Raw genomic sequence first — 20116 nt, forward strand, 5'->3', positions numbered from 1 at the left:
AAAGGTATATACCTGTCGTCAAGTTGATTCTCTTGTTTTACGTCAATCTAATCTGATTTTAATTTGATTTTATTTGGTCGACCCAAGGCAAAGTGCGTTTTCCCACGTTATTTAAGTATATGAAATAAGGCATTTTCTGGATTCATTACAGTACCATGAGAAGGTTCTCCAAGTTTTATTGCATGGGTCTTGCATCACAAATTTTGGTGGGTAAATTATCTTCGAAAATCCTCCTAAATATTTTGAAATACTAACGCATGTTTTATTAGCAATCATCTCGGACAGTAGTATATACTTGATTGTGAATGAGTTGCCTTTTCACTTAATAACTTAACTCCAACTTGCACACCACTTGATAGAGTAACTTAGCAACAATTTCCATTAACTTAATATAAGATAATACGTACCCGAGCATAATATGGCGTCCTCGTTCTAAACGCTAACACGGCCGTCACGCAGTGCTTATGAAAATCACAAACATGACAGTTTGCGTCAAAGGAATATGTGTGTCTGTGTGTCTGTGTGTCTGTATGTCTGTATGTCTGCTTGTTGTACAATGTGCTTGTGCCACAATAAACGATTCGATTTACACTTGAACGCTATTGTGGGCTTCGGTTATGTACTAAGTTATTGTTGCTAGATAAACCCGGATTTGTTTGAAGGCGATTTTTGAAAAGCAATGCAGCTTTTGATGCTTTTCTCCTTCATGCAAAACATAGAGGATCTTCCTTCTTGTAACATGTCACACTGCTGTAATTTGACCACATATGTATAAAGCATTCTGATTATGATAGATCCCTGACTCCCCATTTGGTCATATTATAAATTACAGTAATTCATAAATCTTTAACCGGTCATATGTGTACAAATTGTAAACAAGTGATTGCAACGAAAAGGCGATACGCTGTCAATCTAAAGCACGCGACTTGAATTCAAAATGGCGCACTTACGTTTCTCTACTCCGTTGTTTATCCATTGAAGGCTACTATCACAACACTAGAGTCCTGAGAATCAAAACATCAAAATGTTAATTTAGAAATATTCGCGAACGAAAATCGCGATTTGTATGCGACGCGCGCGCAATTTCGCGAGTCTTTTGCGTTCGCGTCCTAAATATATTATTAATTGTCGAAATGTTACAGTGGCGGGGTCAAGCGCATTGTAACGCGTGTGGCTAATTATTGTATTTATTTATACTAATGGTATTACACATTGTTTTTAGTGGCTTAATTTGATGATGAGTCGTTGCTGCCAAATGTATCCGCTGTGTTAGTGTTTAGATGCTGTTATCATGCTTAGCAGATCGTTTTATCTTCCTGTCATACTTATAACTTCTAATTAAGTAGTGATTCCGATGAAGCCTTCAAAATATGTGGCTAATAGTATCTATAGACGTATTGTTTTCTATAAATACAACTAATAGCACCTACTGCAGAAGTTTCAGCTTTCAAAACGTAATCATCATCTGCCTAGCCTATGTTGGCATCGATTTCCAGTCTAACCAGATACAGCTGAGTGTCAGTGTTTTACTTAGAGCGACTGCCTATCTGACCTCCTCAACCCCGTTACCCGGGCAACCCAATACCCCTTCGGTAATGTAGACTTTTCGAATAAGTACGTGTGATATTTTTCTGTAACGCTTATTTAGCAATATAAATGATCCACAATAATCTGCCACCTGCTCTGGCACTAACCATAATGTAATCTTGCGTCAGAACTACTGCCAAGCTTTTACTAATTGATCTTAGCGTTTTCTTTCTTCATTTTAATAAAATCTATTTATTTTCGGAGCATTTGAGAAGCTCAGTATTAGAAAAGGATCTAGGCCCGTATTTACAACTTAATTAATTGAGAGACTTAAATAATCGATAAGTCTGTTTATCCGTCTGTTAAATACCCGCATATATTGGACCAATCGTTAATTAAGATTGATTTACCAAGTTTGTTTTATAATGCCCACAAAAATATTAAAAACTGGGCCACAATGAACCTCAATAATTCCCAATAACGTTAAGTGCAAAGCTTTTAAACTGTCGCGTGCGCACACTAATAACGCCAATAAACTTTTAGTACGTCATTACTAATAAACATTTACCTATATTTATAACAATTTACTCAAAAGCCAAGTATATTACTTACGTAAACATATGCTTAATATTTGTATGTACATTCTACACTAACTTTTGTATAGGTAAGCTACTGAAACGACCCTTGAAAATTTCACCAATTTTGATAAGAAAGCTTCGACAAACCCTTATAGTCTAAGATCCCGCCATAGAACGACCTTCACCGGGCTGGTTATTGAATTAAAAGTAATTTTTAGTTAATAAAATGTGGCAATAAAGAGATTGCAAATGGGTTGCCAAAAAAAATCCTGTCCAGAATTAATTAATTGATAATCAAAAAAAACTTTTTTTTCAAACATTCCACTGGTTTGTTTATTTAAAAAAATATATCCCAATCGAAAGTATGCAACCCATAGAATATGCAAACGTTAGGTTGACTATTATATTCCCGTCACTAACCTTTGGTTGCCAGGTATAAACAGGTAAATCGGTACTAGTAACTTGCACCGGTCTGGTTATTTAATGAAATTTATATGAAAATAAAGATTATTTAATTACAAACTCGGTGGTATAGGGTTGTTTACAAAAAATCTGTCATGAATGCCGGTTGGCGATTTTTAAAAATTGAAATATTGCTGCGAGTGAATACGTGCGACAGAGAGGTCCCAGCGAACCAACCCATGCGATAGAAGAGGACACAGCATCGCAGCTGCCTCCACTTCGACCATAGACAGAAAGCGTATGCGCATGCTCTCTGCTCTCTGAAAATGAGAAGGATAGCAATAGACTCACACACGCTGCGTTTCATTTTGGAGTAGCTTAATATTAAAATAAAAATAAAAGTAGTAAAATCGAGAAATACCTTCAAAAAAAATTTTTTTTTACTAAATTAAATATATATGCGTGTATATATTTTCTGTGACTATAAAGTATATATATCTTCAGTAAATAAGAAGGGAATAGTAATACATATAAAACTAATTTTGCAATTTTTATTTTTATTATTTGCAGACAAAATAACAACAAAAAATTAAAAATTTCTTCTTTTTGTATTATAAAATACAAATACAAATGTTTTTTTTCTTTTTAAAATTAGTCAGATTCCGAGTCATCGGACATATAACTGTGGTCTGGAACTTCTGAACTTTCTTCGTCGTCGTTCCCTGTTTCAGATGTTTCGACAATGTCTTCTATCCTTAAAGGTGTATGATCCCCAATGAACCCTACTGGTTTTAAATATTCATCTAAGAACCAACCGCAATTCTCAGGCTGAAGTTTCACGCATACCGGATCCGTTGCATTAAGCCACATGGAATTTACGAAAATTGTTCGTAAAATTTTCTGAGTCAATGATATCCAGCATGGTGGTATAGAGTTGGAGTCAAAGCCTTTTATTTTTTTTAAAAACTGCTCACTGTCTTCTTTAGCAGAGTAATTTTTAATAAAAATGCGATATCTCGCATCGTTCACTTTGGAGCAGTTCTTGATGCCATACATGCTCGCAGTAAATTCTTGAACGGTGTTCATTTTTTCGACAGTGAAAATATCGGCTTCATCGGTTAGTGATGCAAACACCGTTTGATATTTTTCATTTTTAGAAAATAGCTGAAAGGGTTTTACTTTTCCTTTATTATAAAAAGCTGCCGTGTAGTCGCAACCTGTAAACGCATGGAAGGCGGGAAGACTTAGGCATAGTTTAAGTCCTAATTTCGACGCTAAATCGGTACAATTAATGCAATCAGCAGGTTGGTTATTCGTTTTTTTTATTGCTGAAGTGGCAAGCCAAATTTCTGATTCAGAAATTTTGTGCATATTTCCTAACAAAATAATAAGCACATCAGTATCAGAGGCTTTAATTAAAATTCTTGAACCTGGTTGCGCTTTGTAAGCATGAAAAATAATCCTTGTATCTGCCTCTTCGTGATGACATTCATAATTAAATTCTAAAGTTTTCTTAATGAAATCCTCCTCAACTTGGTACGAGTAGCACAGATGGTCCACGGTTAAAAAAATTTTTTTGTCCTTGATTATTGTTACCAAATGACTGTTCTTCCAATAATCAGCCAGAAACAGCACCAAAGCCTCTTTAAAACGATAATTTTTAAGGCTTTGCAAAAAATTTTTAGGTCTGGTTTGATGCGGTCCCGAAATTTTGTACGGAATATCGAATTCTTTTCGGCTTTCACGTTCCGAATCTTTGATTGAAGGTGATAAGTAACGATCAAAAATTAAATGTATTTCGGTTGCATTTGTTGAACATATTTTTATAAGTATTGACTCCGCAATTTTATCAAAAGTTTGGGGCATAGAAGATCCGATTAGATGCAAGTAATAAAAACCATCAATTATTTCAACGTTGATTTGTGTTGGCTCAACCATTTTAGTTTTGGATTTCAAAATCTTGGCTAATGTTGATTTTGAAGTTTTTAACATATCTCCAGTACATGAAAAAAGAGCAGGTGGCAATGGTGCTAATGGAAAAGTCAGGCAGTATTCGAGATTAATTTTTTTGTTTAGACTAATTGCTAAAAGCCGCCCAAATACGTCTCGTTCCATTTTTAATAATACTTTCTTGTTCTTATCTTTGGTACTGAGAACTTTAGTCATGCACTGAGAAGCAAAATTGCTGATTTTGTTTCGTTTTATTGGCTTATCGAATCTTCCGGGAGTTGAAGAACATTCCAAAATAAAATTTAACTTTTGTTGATGGCCTGCTTTCTTCACGCTAAGCAGGAAATCAGTCACTTCTGTAGATGCAGCTTTACCCGTCGAAATGTTAAATAATATACCTTTGTCAATAGTGTCTCCAAATGGATTCATTGTAGATTTTATTGCTTCAATGATACTGTTCAAATTTTTTTTGTCTTTCTTCACTCTACTGTTTTGCAATGAGTGCGAAGTATCATCTTTTTTGGTTAATCCGATGTTTTCTTTGATAGAGGTTAATATTTTTGTCCTCATGCTATGGCTGAGCGCCCATCTTTGACGTGCAGATATTGAATCTGCGGCGAGATTATCAGTCAATTGATTACTTGCATCAGCATTGATGGTCTGCTCCAACGTCAAATCCACCGGTGATCGAGCAAAATTTGCTGCAGTTCGTCTAATTCCAAAGGCGCCTCGACGAAATTCAGCTACCAAAGATGAATTATTCGTATACAAATTGATTAAATTGCTCAAATATAATAAAGACCATCTGGCATAATTTGGCTGGTTTAATGCAAAAAATAAATCAGACATGTTGAAAATTGAATCCAGGTACAGTTCAAAGTTACTGGTGCGAATACTTCTGGAAAACCGATGGTATAAGTTGAGGAATTCGCAGTACTGATAATAGAATTGAGCAGTTCGCCCTTTTTCTCCGATCAAAGTCTGATTGCAGAATTCTTTATATCCGTTTAAAATACGACTCAATAAATCTGGTAACTCGATTCTTTCGTTGACGTCATATGCAGTATGATTTGATGCATTCTGTATTTGCGTTTCCAGTAGCTCATCCAACGCCTCAGGAGTTAAATTAGTTATAGATAAATACTGTTCAAAATGTAATATTTGCAATGCAGCAGCGGTTAGCGGATGCAAGCGTTTGCAGCGATTGAAATGCTTACTGTCTAAAAAGCTATTCATGGAGCCACCAGCTAATACTTCTGCTTGCACCAGTATTTCCACCAATCCACTACAGTCTATAAATTTCCCGACGGCTTTAAAAAATGCCATTTCTGTGTGGAACGCTCCCAAATTAACAAAAATATTGTTGTACTGCGGGTTCCCTTGTTCTTGTATTTGCATTGCCATTTTTGCTATCGCTAAATCATACGTCACAATTATTTCTGCCTGTTGACATTTTTCAGCTATTTCTTTAGCCATGTTTAATGTTTCTTTGACTATTGCATAAGATGTTGGAGAAGAATTTATGGGAGGCAAATACTCAATCTTTTGCTTTTCACTGTGGTCGCTTGACGTCATGCAGTTGTAACCCAACCACAAAGGAACAGAATCAATTCTTGATAACGACATTATCCACAATAAATCCTTATCTGTTGCTATTTCTGTTGCATCTTTGCATAATTCCATTGCATTGGTAAACGAATCTGCATTAATCAGCTGCATTCTCGCTTTTGGTTTAGAATAGTAAGGACGAATTTCTCGTAGAATTTCATTGAATCGCCTTCTCTTACGGGTAGGTCCTTCTTCATTTTCTTTGTCATTTAGTTGAGGCGCTGATAAAGTTGTTGCTTCACCATCTTCTAAATAAACAGCTTCATTACTAAGGAATTGGTAAATAATTCCAACAGTATCATGCATTGTGTCTTTTCCAGAAGTTGTATCAACGAAGCGGTCGAAATTGTCAAACGCTACGTGAGTGCTGTGTCCATTTGCTGCAGTGATGCCTTTTGGTATAATTTTGTTATCTTGGATCGACGTATACGTCATTTCGGTTTCCAGTTCTTCAGCTAAATTATATCCAATCGAATGGCCATATCTATTGAGTATCGTGATTACTTGCCGAGAGTTGGTTAAAGACTTTACTGCCAATCCAAGGGTTAAACTTTTTGCTGGCTTACATGTACCCCTTGTGACAGCATAAATAATATCACTACATATTGACGTTATTTTAACTTTCAGATTGTCCGAATCGTCATCGGAAGGATTAGGTCCTTTAATAAGATTTCGCATAAAATCAATTAATTGGTCAGGAATGTCGCATTCTCCTCGAATGATGTCATCAGCAGTTACGTTGCGAGGAAGCGGATGAGCATCTATATTTTTAATGCAGCTTCTCAAAGAATATGCAACATTTTCAATCTTATAATCATCTTTTGTCTCCAAAAGTTTTATATTGTTTGCCATTAGGGGAATTTCGATGTCTGTTTTGTAAACAATTTTTTTGTTACGAATTCCAGTTGACGCTTCAATGGTAATACGGTCACCAAATTTCTTTAATATTTTTTTTTGCAAGGTTTCAATTCTGTAAACTTGTATATCATCGAAATCAATTTCATGATTTCCGACCTCTAACAATAAAGCTTGGTATCTTAAAAATAATTGAGCCAAGTACATCACCCTGCTATTTTCTATTATTTCTGTTTCAATGAAATTCGACATTGATTCAAAGGCCAACTGATGTAACTGTCTGTATTTACTAATGCTGGAATCGGTAGGTTCTTCGCTGGACCTTTTCTCTTTAGATTGATACGCGGCGTAACAAGGCAGATGGTACGCAACAGTTTGATTTTGAAGTTTGGAAAGAAGCACCGAATCACCTAAATTTGTGGCCATATTTTTTATCTGCAGTAGTACATTGCCATCCTGAGGGAGAGTTAGACTAACCAGCTTCTTTCCACATCTTCTATGGTTATGGTCACAAAAGAGACAAACGGTTTTGCTTGGCGTCGATGCTGTTGATGTTGGCTGCTCCTAAAAAAATCAAATCATTTTTGAGAAATATATCATGGAAAATGAAAACTTAATTGATACAAATTTTATTATCATTTTCTGAAAAAAAAAAACTTGAAAGAAAAGCACAAAAATATTTTATTACCTTGTCGAAATCCCCCGAAGTTTGAAGCATGCCATCAACATTACTGTTTTCATCCTCAGTAACTGTAGTACAGGAATCGACGGTAGGACTTAACTGTTTTGAGTTTTCATCAGTAGCATTGGTATGCTCCTAAAAAAAAAGATTTTCACGATTAAATAAATTTAGCCATCTCCTTTAACTAACAATTCTTTCATTATGTAAAAGAAATATAGGTAATGTTTTAGCCAAGGTAATTTTAAAGATTTCATTGTGATATACTTACAATATTCTCAGCACAAAAATGATTAAATTCTTCGTTGTATTTTTTGCTCAAAACGGTCACTTTTTTGTAACACGTCGTATGATAACCTACAAATTCGAGTGACGCACTTGTTAGCTTAACATTATCGTATTTAAAGTTTTTTATTTTTCGGAAAGCTAACTTTAATGCACAGTTTTTAAAAGTTTCCTCATTAAAATCAAGCACACGATCATCTGATGAACATAAAAAACACTTTTTGGCCATTTTTTCACAATAAGACGTTTTTTCTTCGTATGGCATCTCTCAGTTCAGCCAAGGAGGCCGTGTACAAAAGATACCAGTTCTCAATACCAAAGAATAGAAATACCAAAGATAAGAACAAGAAAGTATTATTAAAAATGGCATCTTTTGGCAATTAGTCTAAACAAAAAAAAATATCTCGAATACTGCCTGACTTTTCCATTAGCACCATTGCCACCTGCTCTTTTTTCAAGTACTGGAGATATGTTAAAAATTTCAAAATCAACATTAGCCAAGATTTTGAAATCCAAAACTAAAATGGTTGAGCCAACACAAATCAACGTTGAAATAATTGATGGTTTTTATTACTTGCATCTAATCGGATCTTCTATGCCCCAAACTTTTGATAAAATTGCGGAGTCAATACTTATAAAAATATGTTCAACAAATGCAACTGAAATACATTTAATTTTTGATCGTTACTTATCACCTTCAATCAAAGATTCGGAACGTGAAAGCCGAAAAGAATTCGATATTCCGTACAAAATTTCGGGACCGCATCAAACCAGACCTAAAAATTTTTTGCAAAGCCTTAAAAATTATCGTTTTAAAGAGGCTTTGGTGCTGTTTCTGGCTGATTATTGGAAGAACAGTCATTTGGTAACAATAATCAAGGACAAAAAAATTTTTTTAACCGTGGACCATCTGTGCTACTCGTACCAAGTTGAGGAGGATTTCATTAAGAAAACTTTAGAATTTAATTATGAATGTCATCACGAAGAGGCAGATACAAGGATTATTTTTCATGCTTACAAAGCGCAACCAGGTTCAAGAATTTTAATTAAAGCCTCTGATACTGATGTGCTTATTATTTTGTTAGGAAATATTTCAATTTTTAAAAATCGCCAACCGGCATTCATGACAGATTTTTTGTAAACAACCCTATACCACCGAGTTTGTAATTAAATAATCTTTATTTTCATATAAATTTCATTAAATAACCAGACCGGTGCAAGTTACTAGTACCGATTTACCTGTTTATACCTGGCAACCAAAGGTTAGTGACGGGAATATAATAGTCAACCTAACGTTTGCATATTCTATGGGTTGCATACTTTCGATTGGGATATATTTTTTTTAATAAACAAACCAGTGGTATGTTTGAAAAAAATGTTCTTTTTGAACTATTAATTAATTGATTCCAGACAGGAATTTTTTTGGCAACCCATTTGCAATCTCTTTATTGGCATATTTTATTAACTAAAAATTACTTTTAATCCAATAACCAGCCCGGTGAAGGTCGTTCTATGGCGGGATCTTATACTATTAGAAAATAAATAATTTCGACAACAATTCAATAAATTTCATAAAAGCTCAGCTCCAAAGACAAACGGACCCGCGGTCCAATCATACGTAGCGGCCATGTTTCACACAGTGACATAATTCGCGCGTATCGCACTCCTGCGCATGTGTGGCCGACAAGTGAGCCTTGACCGTTAATTCAAGTCAATATCAACACTTACTTATGTAGATATATTGTCAGTTTTAAGATCTATAGTTTAACGGTCCATTGTTATTTTTCTTCTTGTAGTAAGAAAGATCTTTGTGTTTGTAATTCCGTGGTTTCCTGCCTAGGGTTTTCATAAAATAGAGCTATGGAAACTTACCTATTCCTATAGAGATTCATTCGTGATTATAATTACATATTTTTAATAAATCCTCTTAAGCGCAAGCGCAGATGTTATAATTTATTTTTCGCAATTTCTTCTATGTATTAAAACATATTTATTTTTGCATTCTTGACACATCATAGAATCCTAGTGACAGAAAAAAATACGTTTACGGGTGGCTGAATGAAAATTACACGATCATCAATGGCGGAAACGTGGACACAAATTAATAAACGTTTAGCGCATGTAAATTCTCGACATAATGACACCACAATTGACAACTTTACACAGTCGAGTATCAAATGGCTCGAATAGATACCTATAATGTTATCGGTTGTAGTCGTAGTGAGAAAATTATTTGTAGTCGCGTAATATAGCTGCTCCATAAATATTTAAACATTCGACTTTAATAAAAAAGTACAGTTTTCACAAATAGATTATGTGATTTCAGTAAACGCATTAGTGTAACAGATTATTTTCACAATCTTGAAGATGTTCAACCTAGAGATGTTGATTTGTTAGAAGAAGAGGCTTAAAAAGATAAAACTAAAGTAGGAAAAAACGTACGAGAGAGTAACTACATAACCAAAACAATATATGAGATGACTTTACTACTGCTAGCTTAAGATGTAGTTAAGGCAGTAGATGCCATGATAAGAACTCAATTAAATACCTTTTACTGCATAATAATTTACCAAGGGTAGATGCTACGACATTATCCCTTCAAGAGCGTGCGTGTTCTGAGGCCGTGCTCTAACCATTTGACATTTAATAACTGATATGTGCCATCTAAGCTGTAATCATGCATATGTATTACCTGTTAGTGAATGCACGCGATATGCATCGGCGGGCATATTAAAAAATAATAAGGTATGCCTAACCTGTTAGTTGCAACCTCTTTTATCTGAACCGACTTGATGTGACAACCTTTGGTCCTTTGCTTTAAATCTCCTGTTCTCTATAGAGATATATTTCTTATGTTTCATTTTACTGAGAATTAGGTTCATCCCTATTAGGTCCAAAATTTTCAATTTAATTCAAGAATCAAACTCTTTGGCCTTATCATTTGGTTTTTGTCACCTTGGTCTACTCAATCTGCCTATGAGGTAATTCTAACCTAAGTCTACAATCTAAGCAGTTGAAATTCAAAACATACGCGTATTAAACACAAATAAAACCATTCAATCGAAATTCCCACCTGTACTTCAAGTCATGCGCGCGCATCGATTCAGTATGCGCCCGCGCAGCCTAGGACGTGCGCACCACACGTAACTGCGATCGAGGATAAACCGATGTTATATGACAGCCGTTATGTAGTAACGTCACAAATTCTTCTCGTATCCAGATGATGGTTTATAAAATATTGTCATTCTTTGTAGTTATGTAAGTGGTCATCTTAATAATTTAATTAATTTGAGTTATGACAAAGATTGATTGTTTCCATTCCTTGAGATGTTCTATTTTCAAACCAAGTTACGAAAGCTTAAACGTAAATAATTCCGACCTGTTTGGTGGAAAATCATCAAATGACCACCTCACCAAAACCATCTCTTGACTCGCATCATATTCACTGACTAAAACCCACCATGTTACTTCTGGACACCTTTGTGTACCAGGCCCTCGGTCACTCTTTCGAACAATCCCACAGCCCCGGGAGTTTTGCATTCACCTGCCTCTCTATTCTCTCCTGTATGTCTTTAACTACCATATATCTTATGATTATCAATATTAACAGTATATTTTTGGTTGTTCCAGCCCGCCTACGTTCAAGACATTGACGCCGACATCTCGCACGCAGCTGAAGCAACAGTTAATGCGCGAACATGCTCAGGAGCAACTGCGCAGAGAGTCACTACAAGTAGGTAGCTTCTTCTTGTGTGCTTACTGGGTACGGGGGAGATTGAACTGGCTAGTATTGGTGGTGTGAGGTCTGGAGTTGCTTCAGGTCTCTCTCAAGCTAGATTCAATTAAGAAAAATCACGGTCCAAAATAAGAAACTCGAAATATGACCACCACCTCTCTTGAGAACCTAAGTGGAATTTAATGGATCATCCTCAAGACATCAGATAGGTGTCTGTGTGTTTACTATGAGCATCAGCAAATGCGGCCTATTTAGGGATATCTTCTTTTATAAACATAATTGAAGATCATGCTCGTTGATAATTTGTAATCCAAAAGTGCAGCATTATAAAAACATCAAACATCCGAATTGAAAACCGCCTACTTTTTTGGTAAGTCGTCTAACACTGACAAACATTTACATTCTAAAAAGGTCATTGCTAATTACTCTGGTAAAGCTATGCTTTTGCAAAAGCGTGCCCGGGGAAATACAGGACCATAAGGAAAAAGCGAACTAAAATATCTGCCCAAACAAGTTGAGCAAAGGGTTTATGTTCTTACACTCATTGGAATAACAGGCTGCATAGTTATTACAAGCATGATCCTTGCCGCTGCGATTCCTCGAAAGATATAAAATCACAAGTGTATCATGTTGTTAGGATCCCACGCACTTCTAGGTGCCAGGGAAAACTTGATTTATCACTTGTCTAGACTAAGTTATTGAACTTGTCTTCTATGCTCATGTTATGGTGGTAAAGGAGCATGAAATCCTGTATTATTTACCTTATTATCTTTCCTTACATTTGATATGAAAAAAGTTACGTCTGCATTCACTGTGCTCCGATCTTGTGTTGGTTCTTTTAGCTCTTTGCCATACCCTGGCAATTGTCTTAATACATAGAGGTATATTTTTTATATTGTGTTTCTGCTGTTTATACTATTTAATATCTTTGATACAAACCTTTTCATAACTCCGTGAGCTATCCTCTTCATATTACTGTCAATTCTATCCTTGACCTACATCAACGTCGCTGATGTCTAGAATTCTGATTAAATCCTGATACTCATGGCCATATATCACGTGCTATGTGTAGTCAATTGTTTGAGCAATCTGATTGAACTTCACACAATCTTAATATGGGATATTTGTCTTTTTATTGTTTTCGTCTGCTTCTTATCGAATTATATCTAATCCTTTTAGCATAGGATGTACGATACTAGTTTCAATTTGTCTGGCATTCTTGAGTTGGATTTTACTTTTTTGGACCGTGGAAATTTTTGATTGATAGCAATTACTTTTAGTTTTTAGACTTTGTATCTGGGGTATTAAGGTCAAACCAAAATGTTATTTTTGAAACTAAAAGGCTCCACCAATTTTTGATGAAATATTCATCATAATAATTAACGCCTGAACAAAAAAGCTTAATAATACTTGACTCAAAAGCTAGTCAGACAACATTTTTGTATCCCTATAATCCTAGATATATAAGACTTGTTTCTGTAATCTTTCTTAGTTTTGGGCTCCACCATAATAGCTTGCTTCCCTTTAAATGATATGTTATTAACAATAGACGTATGTATTGCAGGCACAACAAGCAGGCCAGTCCAAGGACAATGAGGAGAAGAAGAAGTCAAGTCCGGCGGAGGTGCCGCGGATCACGCCTCACGTTGAACTACCGCCACAAGTATTACAGGTAAGACATCTATTATATGTATTGTCAAGAAAATATGAGGATTCGTCCTGGACAATCTCAACAACAATACTTTCGCTATGTTGTTTCATCAAATGTAAAATAAAATGAAAGTAATCTTAAAGATAGTCGGAAGAATGATTGACTCTCTTGCTATAGTCAACTAGTAAGTTTGCATGGTAAAGCTGACGTCAAATTACATAGAACTGCAACCACCTTTTACCGCTCCCTAGTATTATAAATGGAAAGAAGAAATAGTTTTAAAGCAGCAACTAAACACGGATGTCTATAACAATTATATGATTTAATTACAAAATCCTGTTTCAAAGTGAGCCTCAGAAAAGATTTGACCAAAGCTTTTGATACTGTGCCCCATGCATCTGCCAAGGAAACCAATGATTGCACATTATGATACTATGAGTTTTAATTGTGATTATTCTGTATTTCAGGTGCGAACAGTTCTGGAGAACCCCACCAGGTATCACGTGATACAGAAGCAGAAGAGTCAAGTGCGCCAGTACCTCAGTGAATCATTTCAACCACAGACACAGGTAAATTGTCTACTGTTTGTTTTATATTCCTTTTGTGATGTCATGTATTTTGCTGACTACATATAATTTTCTACATGAATTTTTATTGGCTTAAATTGTCTGCCACGATATGATCTTTTGATGGATTGATATGGTTTTTGTTTACTTTATTGATGGCGTATAACTCGTGTCTAAGTATATTTTGGACACCAATGACAGAGTAAAAAGTGAAGGAAAACATCTTGAAGAAACCTGGACCGAAATCAGCAACCCGCATTGAGCAAGCGTGGTGATTAACGCTCAATCCGTCTTTGTATGGGAAGAGGTCTGTGTCGGCCCTATTGCAGGACAGTAAAAAGGCTGATGATGATAAGTCTTGATGTTTTGAATCCGTCCCTCACATCCTTAGTAAAGCATTACTCTTTCTTCTTCCAGGTGTCACCCAGATCAGCGCCGGAGCTGGGCACGCGACGCGCGTCGAGTCCTGAACGACCGTGCTCCAGCTTGCGTGATGCCGGCGCCTCCGCTAGTAATAACTCAGAGGTAAGGCTTTATACAAACTTCAATTACATGACATGAACATGAAGGCGGTGACGTCATATTAGAGGTAGTATGACGGCTGCTGGAGTGGAATGAAAGCGGAAAACTAGAAGAAATTAAACGATTTTTTCATTCAGGCCCGCATGAAACTCATGGTCTTCACCTACATTTATCACGGTGGCAGACGACTATGTTTTTTCGTCATCTATATGACCCTCTTCAAAACGTTGTCCTTTATGTTAAAAATGGGAAATACAAATGGATCTATTGTTAACCTGCATTATCAAGTTTCAATTAAATCGGTACAGCTACTTTTCTAAGAAAGATAAGGTTCACTTTAACATGATCCACACGATTTCACGCAAGCTCTGCAATATTAGAGACAAAGAAAAAAAGATTGTGGTCACCCCAACGACCAACTAAGTCTTTGTCCCGATATTTTAAGCATAAGATATTTTAAGAGAGGAAATTCTTGCTATAGCATCACAAATCTCTCTACTTTATCATAAATCTAAAGAAACCTCTTCCCACCAGGCTGACGAGTTCCTAGAAGACATCCTATCGCTGGACAGCGGCGCGGGCCCGCTGTCGTCATCAGGCCCTCCGTCCGCAGCCAGCTCGGTGGCCGGGGACTGCGCCCTGCTCACCGAGAGCGACATGCATGCGCTCGCTAAGGATCGGCAGAAGAAAGATAATCATAATATGAGTGAGTATATTTTGAATTACGGAGAAGTCAAGAAATGTCGATTAATTTGTACGAGAATATATAGATGTAGCATTAGTAGCCCTTCCTTCTCCGTGTGAGAGGAGGCCAGTGCCCAGCAGCGGGACGATAAAAAGGCTGTAACTAACTAGGATTAGTAGCAAAATTCGATGTCAGTTAATTTGTTGGTAGAATTCAGAAGGTAGCATGGAGTATCAGTTTCATTACCACGTTTGGTCAAGACGGGTGAGATTTGTCAATTTCAGCAAAAAATATGTTCATGATTTTACTAAATGGCTTTATATTCCTCACTAGAAGTAAATCTTTGTTGCAGCTTCACTGTAGTGAAGTAGTGTGCTTTTTGGTAAAAATACATCTATCTTTCGGTATCTCCGTAAATAACGTCATTCCAATTTCAATATTCTACGATAAAAAGTAGCGAAGTTATGAAAGTACCTACATAGTTTGAATACCTACTACGTGCACCGAATACGTGTGTGAAACTAACAAGACCATACACAATCACAGATGGCATCGGCGTTGCTCCAATAGTTCCCCCAAACGCCGATAGATGGCGCTTTACATTTAGAGCTCATTTCTGAATCGCGGTGTTAAGATTCTCCGCGGTCGAACGACCCTCCCCGGTCACTTTAGTTCGGTATCGCTTCTCGGCCTTTTGGCTAAGATCAAAGTGTAGTATCTGTTCTTTTCAGCTTAATATCTGAAAGTTCCCTCACTGAGGGACCAGTATATTAAACTGATTTTTGTAAACTGACGGGATGTTCGGGGCTCGCTCCACTCCCGTCACGGGTCGGCCCGGCATTGCAGTGCCGCCGGGATCGGCCCACATAATAACTGAAAATTCTTCGGTAACAAGTAACTTCTAATGAAGTTTGATATGGACATAGATATGTTCTACGGAAGTTGTATGAACATAGCTTATTGCTTCTTTCTATCTATGACAAAAGATTACGTCGGTTACATAAGTGTTTTTTAACTGACTTCCCAAAAAGGAGGAGGCCCTGGCCTTTGTTTATTTAATCATATTGTTAAGCTCTCTCTCATTATCACAAAGGGAGACAGACGTCAAAGCGTCATAATAATCTGTCACACGCTATATTTCCTTCTTATATTTAGATGCAGTGTAACTGGCTGAAAATATACCAAATTAAACTATTTTAGGATAGAAATTAATATTTTCCATTTCCTAATTTAATTTTCAATCTCATAAATTCTAGTCGAAAGACGTCGCCGCTTCAACATAAACGATCGAATAAAGGAGCTAGGCACACTTCTGCCGAAGACCAACGATCCGTTCTACGAGGTCATCCGAGATGTTCGTCCCAACAAGGGGACCATACTCAAGAGCAGTGTGGACTATATCAAGTGTTTGCGGGACGAGGTGAACAGGCTCAAACACAGCGAACAGAGGAGAAAGCAGATGGAAATACATAATAGGAAGCTTATGTTGCGGATACAGGTATGTGCAGTATTATAAGTTATAAAAAAGCTCTTATTTTAGCACTTTTAAATAAAAATCAAAAAACTTAATAACATAAAACAACACTTTTTGAACATCAAAAATTAACTACGTGTTTTTACTGGGAAGAAGAAGTGGCACAACAAACTCCCCAGCAACACATATTCTTTAAACCTTTAAACAATAATTTAAAAATAGAACCTTTTAACAATATTTTATTTTAGTCAATACAAGAAGTGAAACAGAGTTCATCACAATATCATAAAAATATTTAAAAAAGCATGATACGTTGCGAATATTTTTTGGCCATCCTAACTTGTTATTCATTAGTTGTTTAAAAGCATCTTTTTACATATATTTTTCAAAATATTTATAAACTTACTTGGTCATATATCAAACTATAGCTATCTACTTTACTATAGGAACTCGAGCGTCTCGCTCGAGTGCACGGGTTACCCGTGTCAGGCGGCGCGGGCTGGGCGTCGCCGCACACGGACGACTCGGGCGTGGAGTGCGCCGAGCCGCCCGAGCCCGCGCCGCCGCCGCAGCCCACGCCGCAACCCGCTGCGGCGTCTGCGCCCGAAACTCCTGCACCTGTGCCTGTAAGTGTCCTGTACTTATTACTGTTACTGTTACAGCCTTTATCGTCATCGTATAGCCAGTTATCGTCCCACTGCTGGGCACAGGCCTCCACTCACACGGAGAAGGATTGAATATTAATCACCACGCTTGCTCAATGCGGGTTGCTGATTTCAGACTTTATAGTCCAGGTTTCCTCAAGATGTTTTCCTTCACCTTTTTATCAGCCATTGGCGTCTAAGATAGACTTAGAAAGTACTTATTACTATTATCTGTGGTAATAAAATAAAGTGTTTATTTATTTTTCTTCGTCAATAAAGTTACTCATGTTTTACCAAGTACACAAGTTGTAGGAGCAAGTGTACACTTTGCCTTACTGCCTACCATATAATCTTTTCCTTCTCGTCTCAATCCATCCTAAGGTTGTCTGGAAGAGATCGCTCTTAACGATAAGACCGCCCATTATGTCACCTACTTTAACTACCTAGTTTAAGATCAAAAATGTAAAATTGGTGTACCTAATAAAGAATATCTATCTATCTATTTCCGTCTTCCAGGAGCTGATCCTGCCGAAGTCGGAGCCGGCGTCACTGATGGAGTTCGGCGAGTCCGGGCCGGACCTGCTGCGCGGCGTGCCGGACTGCCTGTCGGCGCTGGACGCGCTCGGTACTGTGTGCCCCGCTAGCGGTACTGTCTCACTAGCCTGCTACTGTTTACAGAGCACATGTACCAGGATTTGGCCTTAACCCCACTCCACCCCCACTCGCAGTTCTCATAAAATGTTTGTTGTCACGACACATTGCTCGAGTCAAGAGAACTGAACCTTTTTTTTTAACAACGTCAAAAATCATCAAATGACCCTTCCCGCTGTGGGTTAGCAGCGGTGAGAGAATGTCAGACTCATACTGACAAAAAACGGTCGTGTTCCGTCATAGGCCTTATATGTACCAGGGCCGCGGTATCTCTTTCGAACAATCCCGCAGCAGAGAACTGAACCTTAAATGAGTCTCTGCGCAACGACTCGCGTAATCGTCCGTGATGACACAAAGATTGACGAGAACAACTGCTTATCTAATCTCTTCTCCTTACTTCTACAGACAAATGTTAAAACTCTTTCACTATTTAATTACCCTGTAAATATCATAATAATGTATTCTATTTACTTACAGATGGGCTGAAACTCGGTTCGTGTTCCCCGCTGAGTCGAGACGAGGGTCTGTCTCTGGGCTGTCTGGAGCCAGACCTGTGTCTGGAACCAGTGCCCGACCATCTGTTCAACCATAAAGACATTAAGGTAAGTTATACCACGGTAGAGTATTTATTTAATCATTGTCAGTGTATAAAGAAGATCAGTATATAAAGAAGATCAGTATATAAAGAAGGTCAGTATATAAAGAAGATCAGTATATAAAGGAGGTCAGTATATAAAGAAGATCAGTATATAAAGAAGGTCAGTATATAAAGAAGGTCAGTATATAAAGAAGGTCAGTGTATAAAGAAGGTCAGTATATAAAGAAGATCAGTATATAAAGAAGATCAGTATATAAAGAAGGTCAGTATATAAAGAAGATCAGTATATAAAGAAGATCAGTATATAAAGAACATTAGTATATAAAGAAGAGCTTGTGGCTAAGTCAAAGCCCCATGGATCGATCGATCATAAGGTAAAACAACGCTTGACGCGGTCCATGGGTGACCATATTGTCCTGACGAGTTCTTCCTTGTCTCGGAAGGCCCGATTGACTAGTGGGTCCGGGCCTGTCATTTGATCATCTTTGGCAGTCCTTACGAGTAATCAGAGACCAGAAAGTCTGACAACCATCAAAGATTATTGGTTTGCCCGGGAAACTGAATGTAAGTTGGGGAGGTCAGATAGACAGTCACTCTATGTAAAACACTGGGACTCATCTCCATTCGATTATGTAAGCTGACCCCCACACAATATGGAAATGGCTAGGCAGATGAGATGTTAATGAATGTTGTTTGTGTGACAGATGCGCCTGTCTCCGACGCCCGCGCTGCTGAGCAGCGAGGAGAGCGAGGCGGTGCTCAACCTCGCGCAGATCGAGGACCTCATGGACGACGACTCGCACAACCCCGTCACGCAAGGTAACTAATACTTACTATGTAATAACTTACGTTCATTACAGCTACGTTCAGAATCAGAAATATTTATAAGTTAAATATTTATAGGTATTAGGTACATAAGGATCTTATTATACGCAGCGCGCTTTGTTACATTCAGACATTATTTCGTTTTAATCTAGGGGCACGGCAGTGCCCCAGCCAAGTCTCGAGCAAATCGGGCACGGCCGTACCATCTTTATCTCGAAGCGTTTCGCAGCTAACTATAAGTCAAGATTGATTTAAGATTTTGCATTTTCCAAAAGTTGAAGATTAAATAAAACTACTTACTATCGCTGAATTACTAGAAAAATATGTTCAAAGTTCTAACAATCTTAATATTTACGTCCATTACTTACCTGTTTCTTAAGCATGTAAATAAACATTTTATTAATTTCCCCAGGTGATCCAATGCTGTGCTCGTCGCCGACATCGCAGCTGTGCCTCAGCAACGTGGTGGCCGAGGCAGCCGACAGGAACATCAGCTCCATGCTGCACGATGATGCAGCCAACTATCATACCAGCGGTAAGTATCTATCTATATAATCGTACGAATCAGGTTGAGCAACGGTTGGCGCGGCCGGTCTATAGATAGGCGGCCATCTTGTCATAACATGTTTTGCTGTGTTCTGGAAGGCACGTTAAATTGGTTGTTCCGGGTTATCATATGGACATCTTTGGCAGTAATTACGAGTAGTAAGTCTAATTACCAGTCTTGCAAAGGCATTTTAGGTTGCCCGGGTAACCGGAGTTCAGACAAACAGTCTATTTTCATGAAAAACACAGTTCACAGCTGTATCTAGTTAAACTGGAAGCCGAACCTAACAAAATTGGTAACAGTAATTTTAAAACATAACTCTTACTGAACTCC

General features: G+C 37.4%; 1 protein-coding gene and 1 non-coding gene across 8 annotated transcripts in view; both read left to right on the plus strand.

Moving 5' to 3' along the window:
* The window catches only part of LOC110380960 (transcription factor EB), a 116024-nt gene that overhangs the window by 92607 nt on the left and 3301 nt on the right, over positions 1 to 20116 (plus strand). For 6 of the 7 annotated variants that reach the window (XM_049849771.2, XM_049849775.2, XM_049849773.2 and 3 more), the window contains 11 exons: positions 11515 to 11617; positions 13185 to 13292; positions 13739 to 13840; positions 14255 to 14362; positions 14894 to 15065; positions 16301 to 16542; positions 16965 to 17144; positions 17679 to 17808; positions 18291 to 18415; positions 19116 to 19230; positions 19649 to 19771. In XM_049849771.2, coding sequence (XP_049705728.1) covers positions 11515 to 11617; positions 13185 to 13292; positions 13739 to 13840; positions 14255 to 14362; positions 14894 to 15065; positions 16301 to 16542; positions 16965 to 17144; positions 17679 to 17808; positions 18291 to 18415; positions 19116 to 19230; positions 19649 to 19771 — 1508 coding nt within the window. The remainder of the gene's footprint in view (positions 1 to 11514; positions 11618 to 13184; positions 13293 to 13738; positions 13841 to 14254; positions 14363 to 14893; positions 15066 to 16300; positions 16543 to 16964; positions 17145 to 17678; positions 17809 to 18290; positions 18416 to 19115; positions 19231 to 19648; positions 19772 to 20116) is intronic. The other variant, XM_049849772.2, reaches the window with a different exon arrangement.
* LOC135118850 (U2 spliceosomal RNA) lies at positions 15723 to 15915 on the plus strand. The gene has a single exon (XR_010277824.1). It is a non-coding gene; the product is annotated as a U2 spliceosomal RNA (small nuclear RNA).

This window comes from Helicoverpa armigera, chromosome 26 (assembly GCF_030705265.1).
Source record: "Helicoverpa armigera isolate CAAS_96S chromosome 26, ASM3070526v1, whole genome shotgun sequence".
Classification (NCBI taxonomy): Eukaryota; Metazoa; Arthropoda; class Insecta; order Lepidoptera; family Noctuidae; genus Helicoverpa; species Helicoverpa armigera.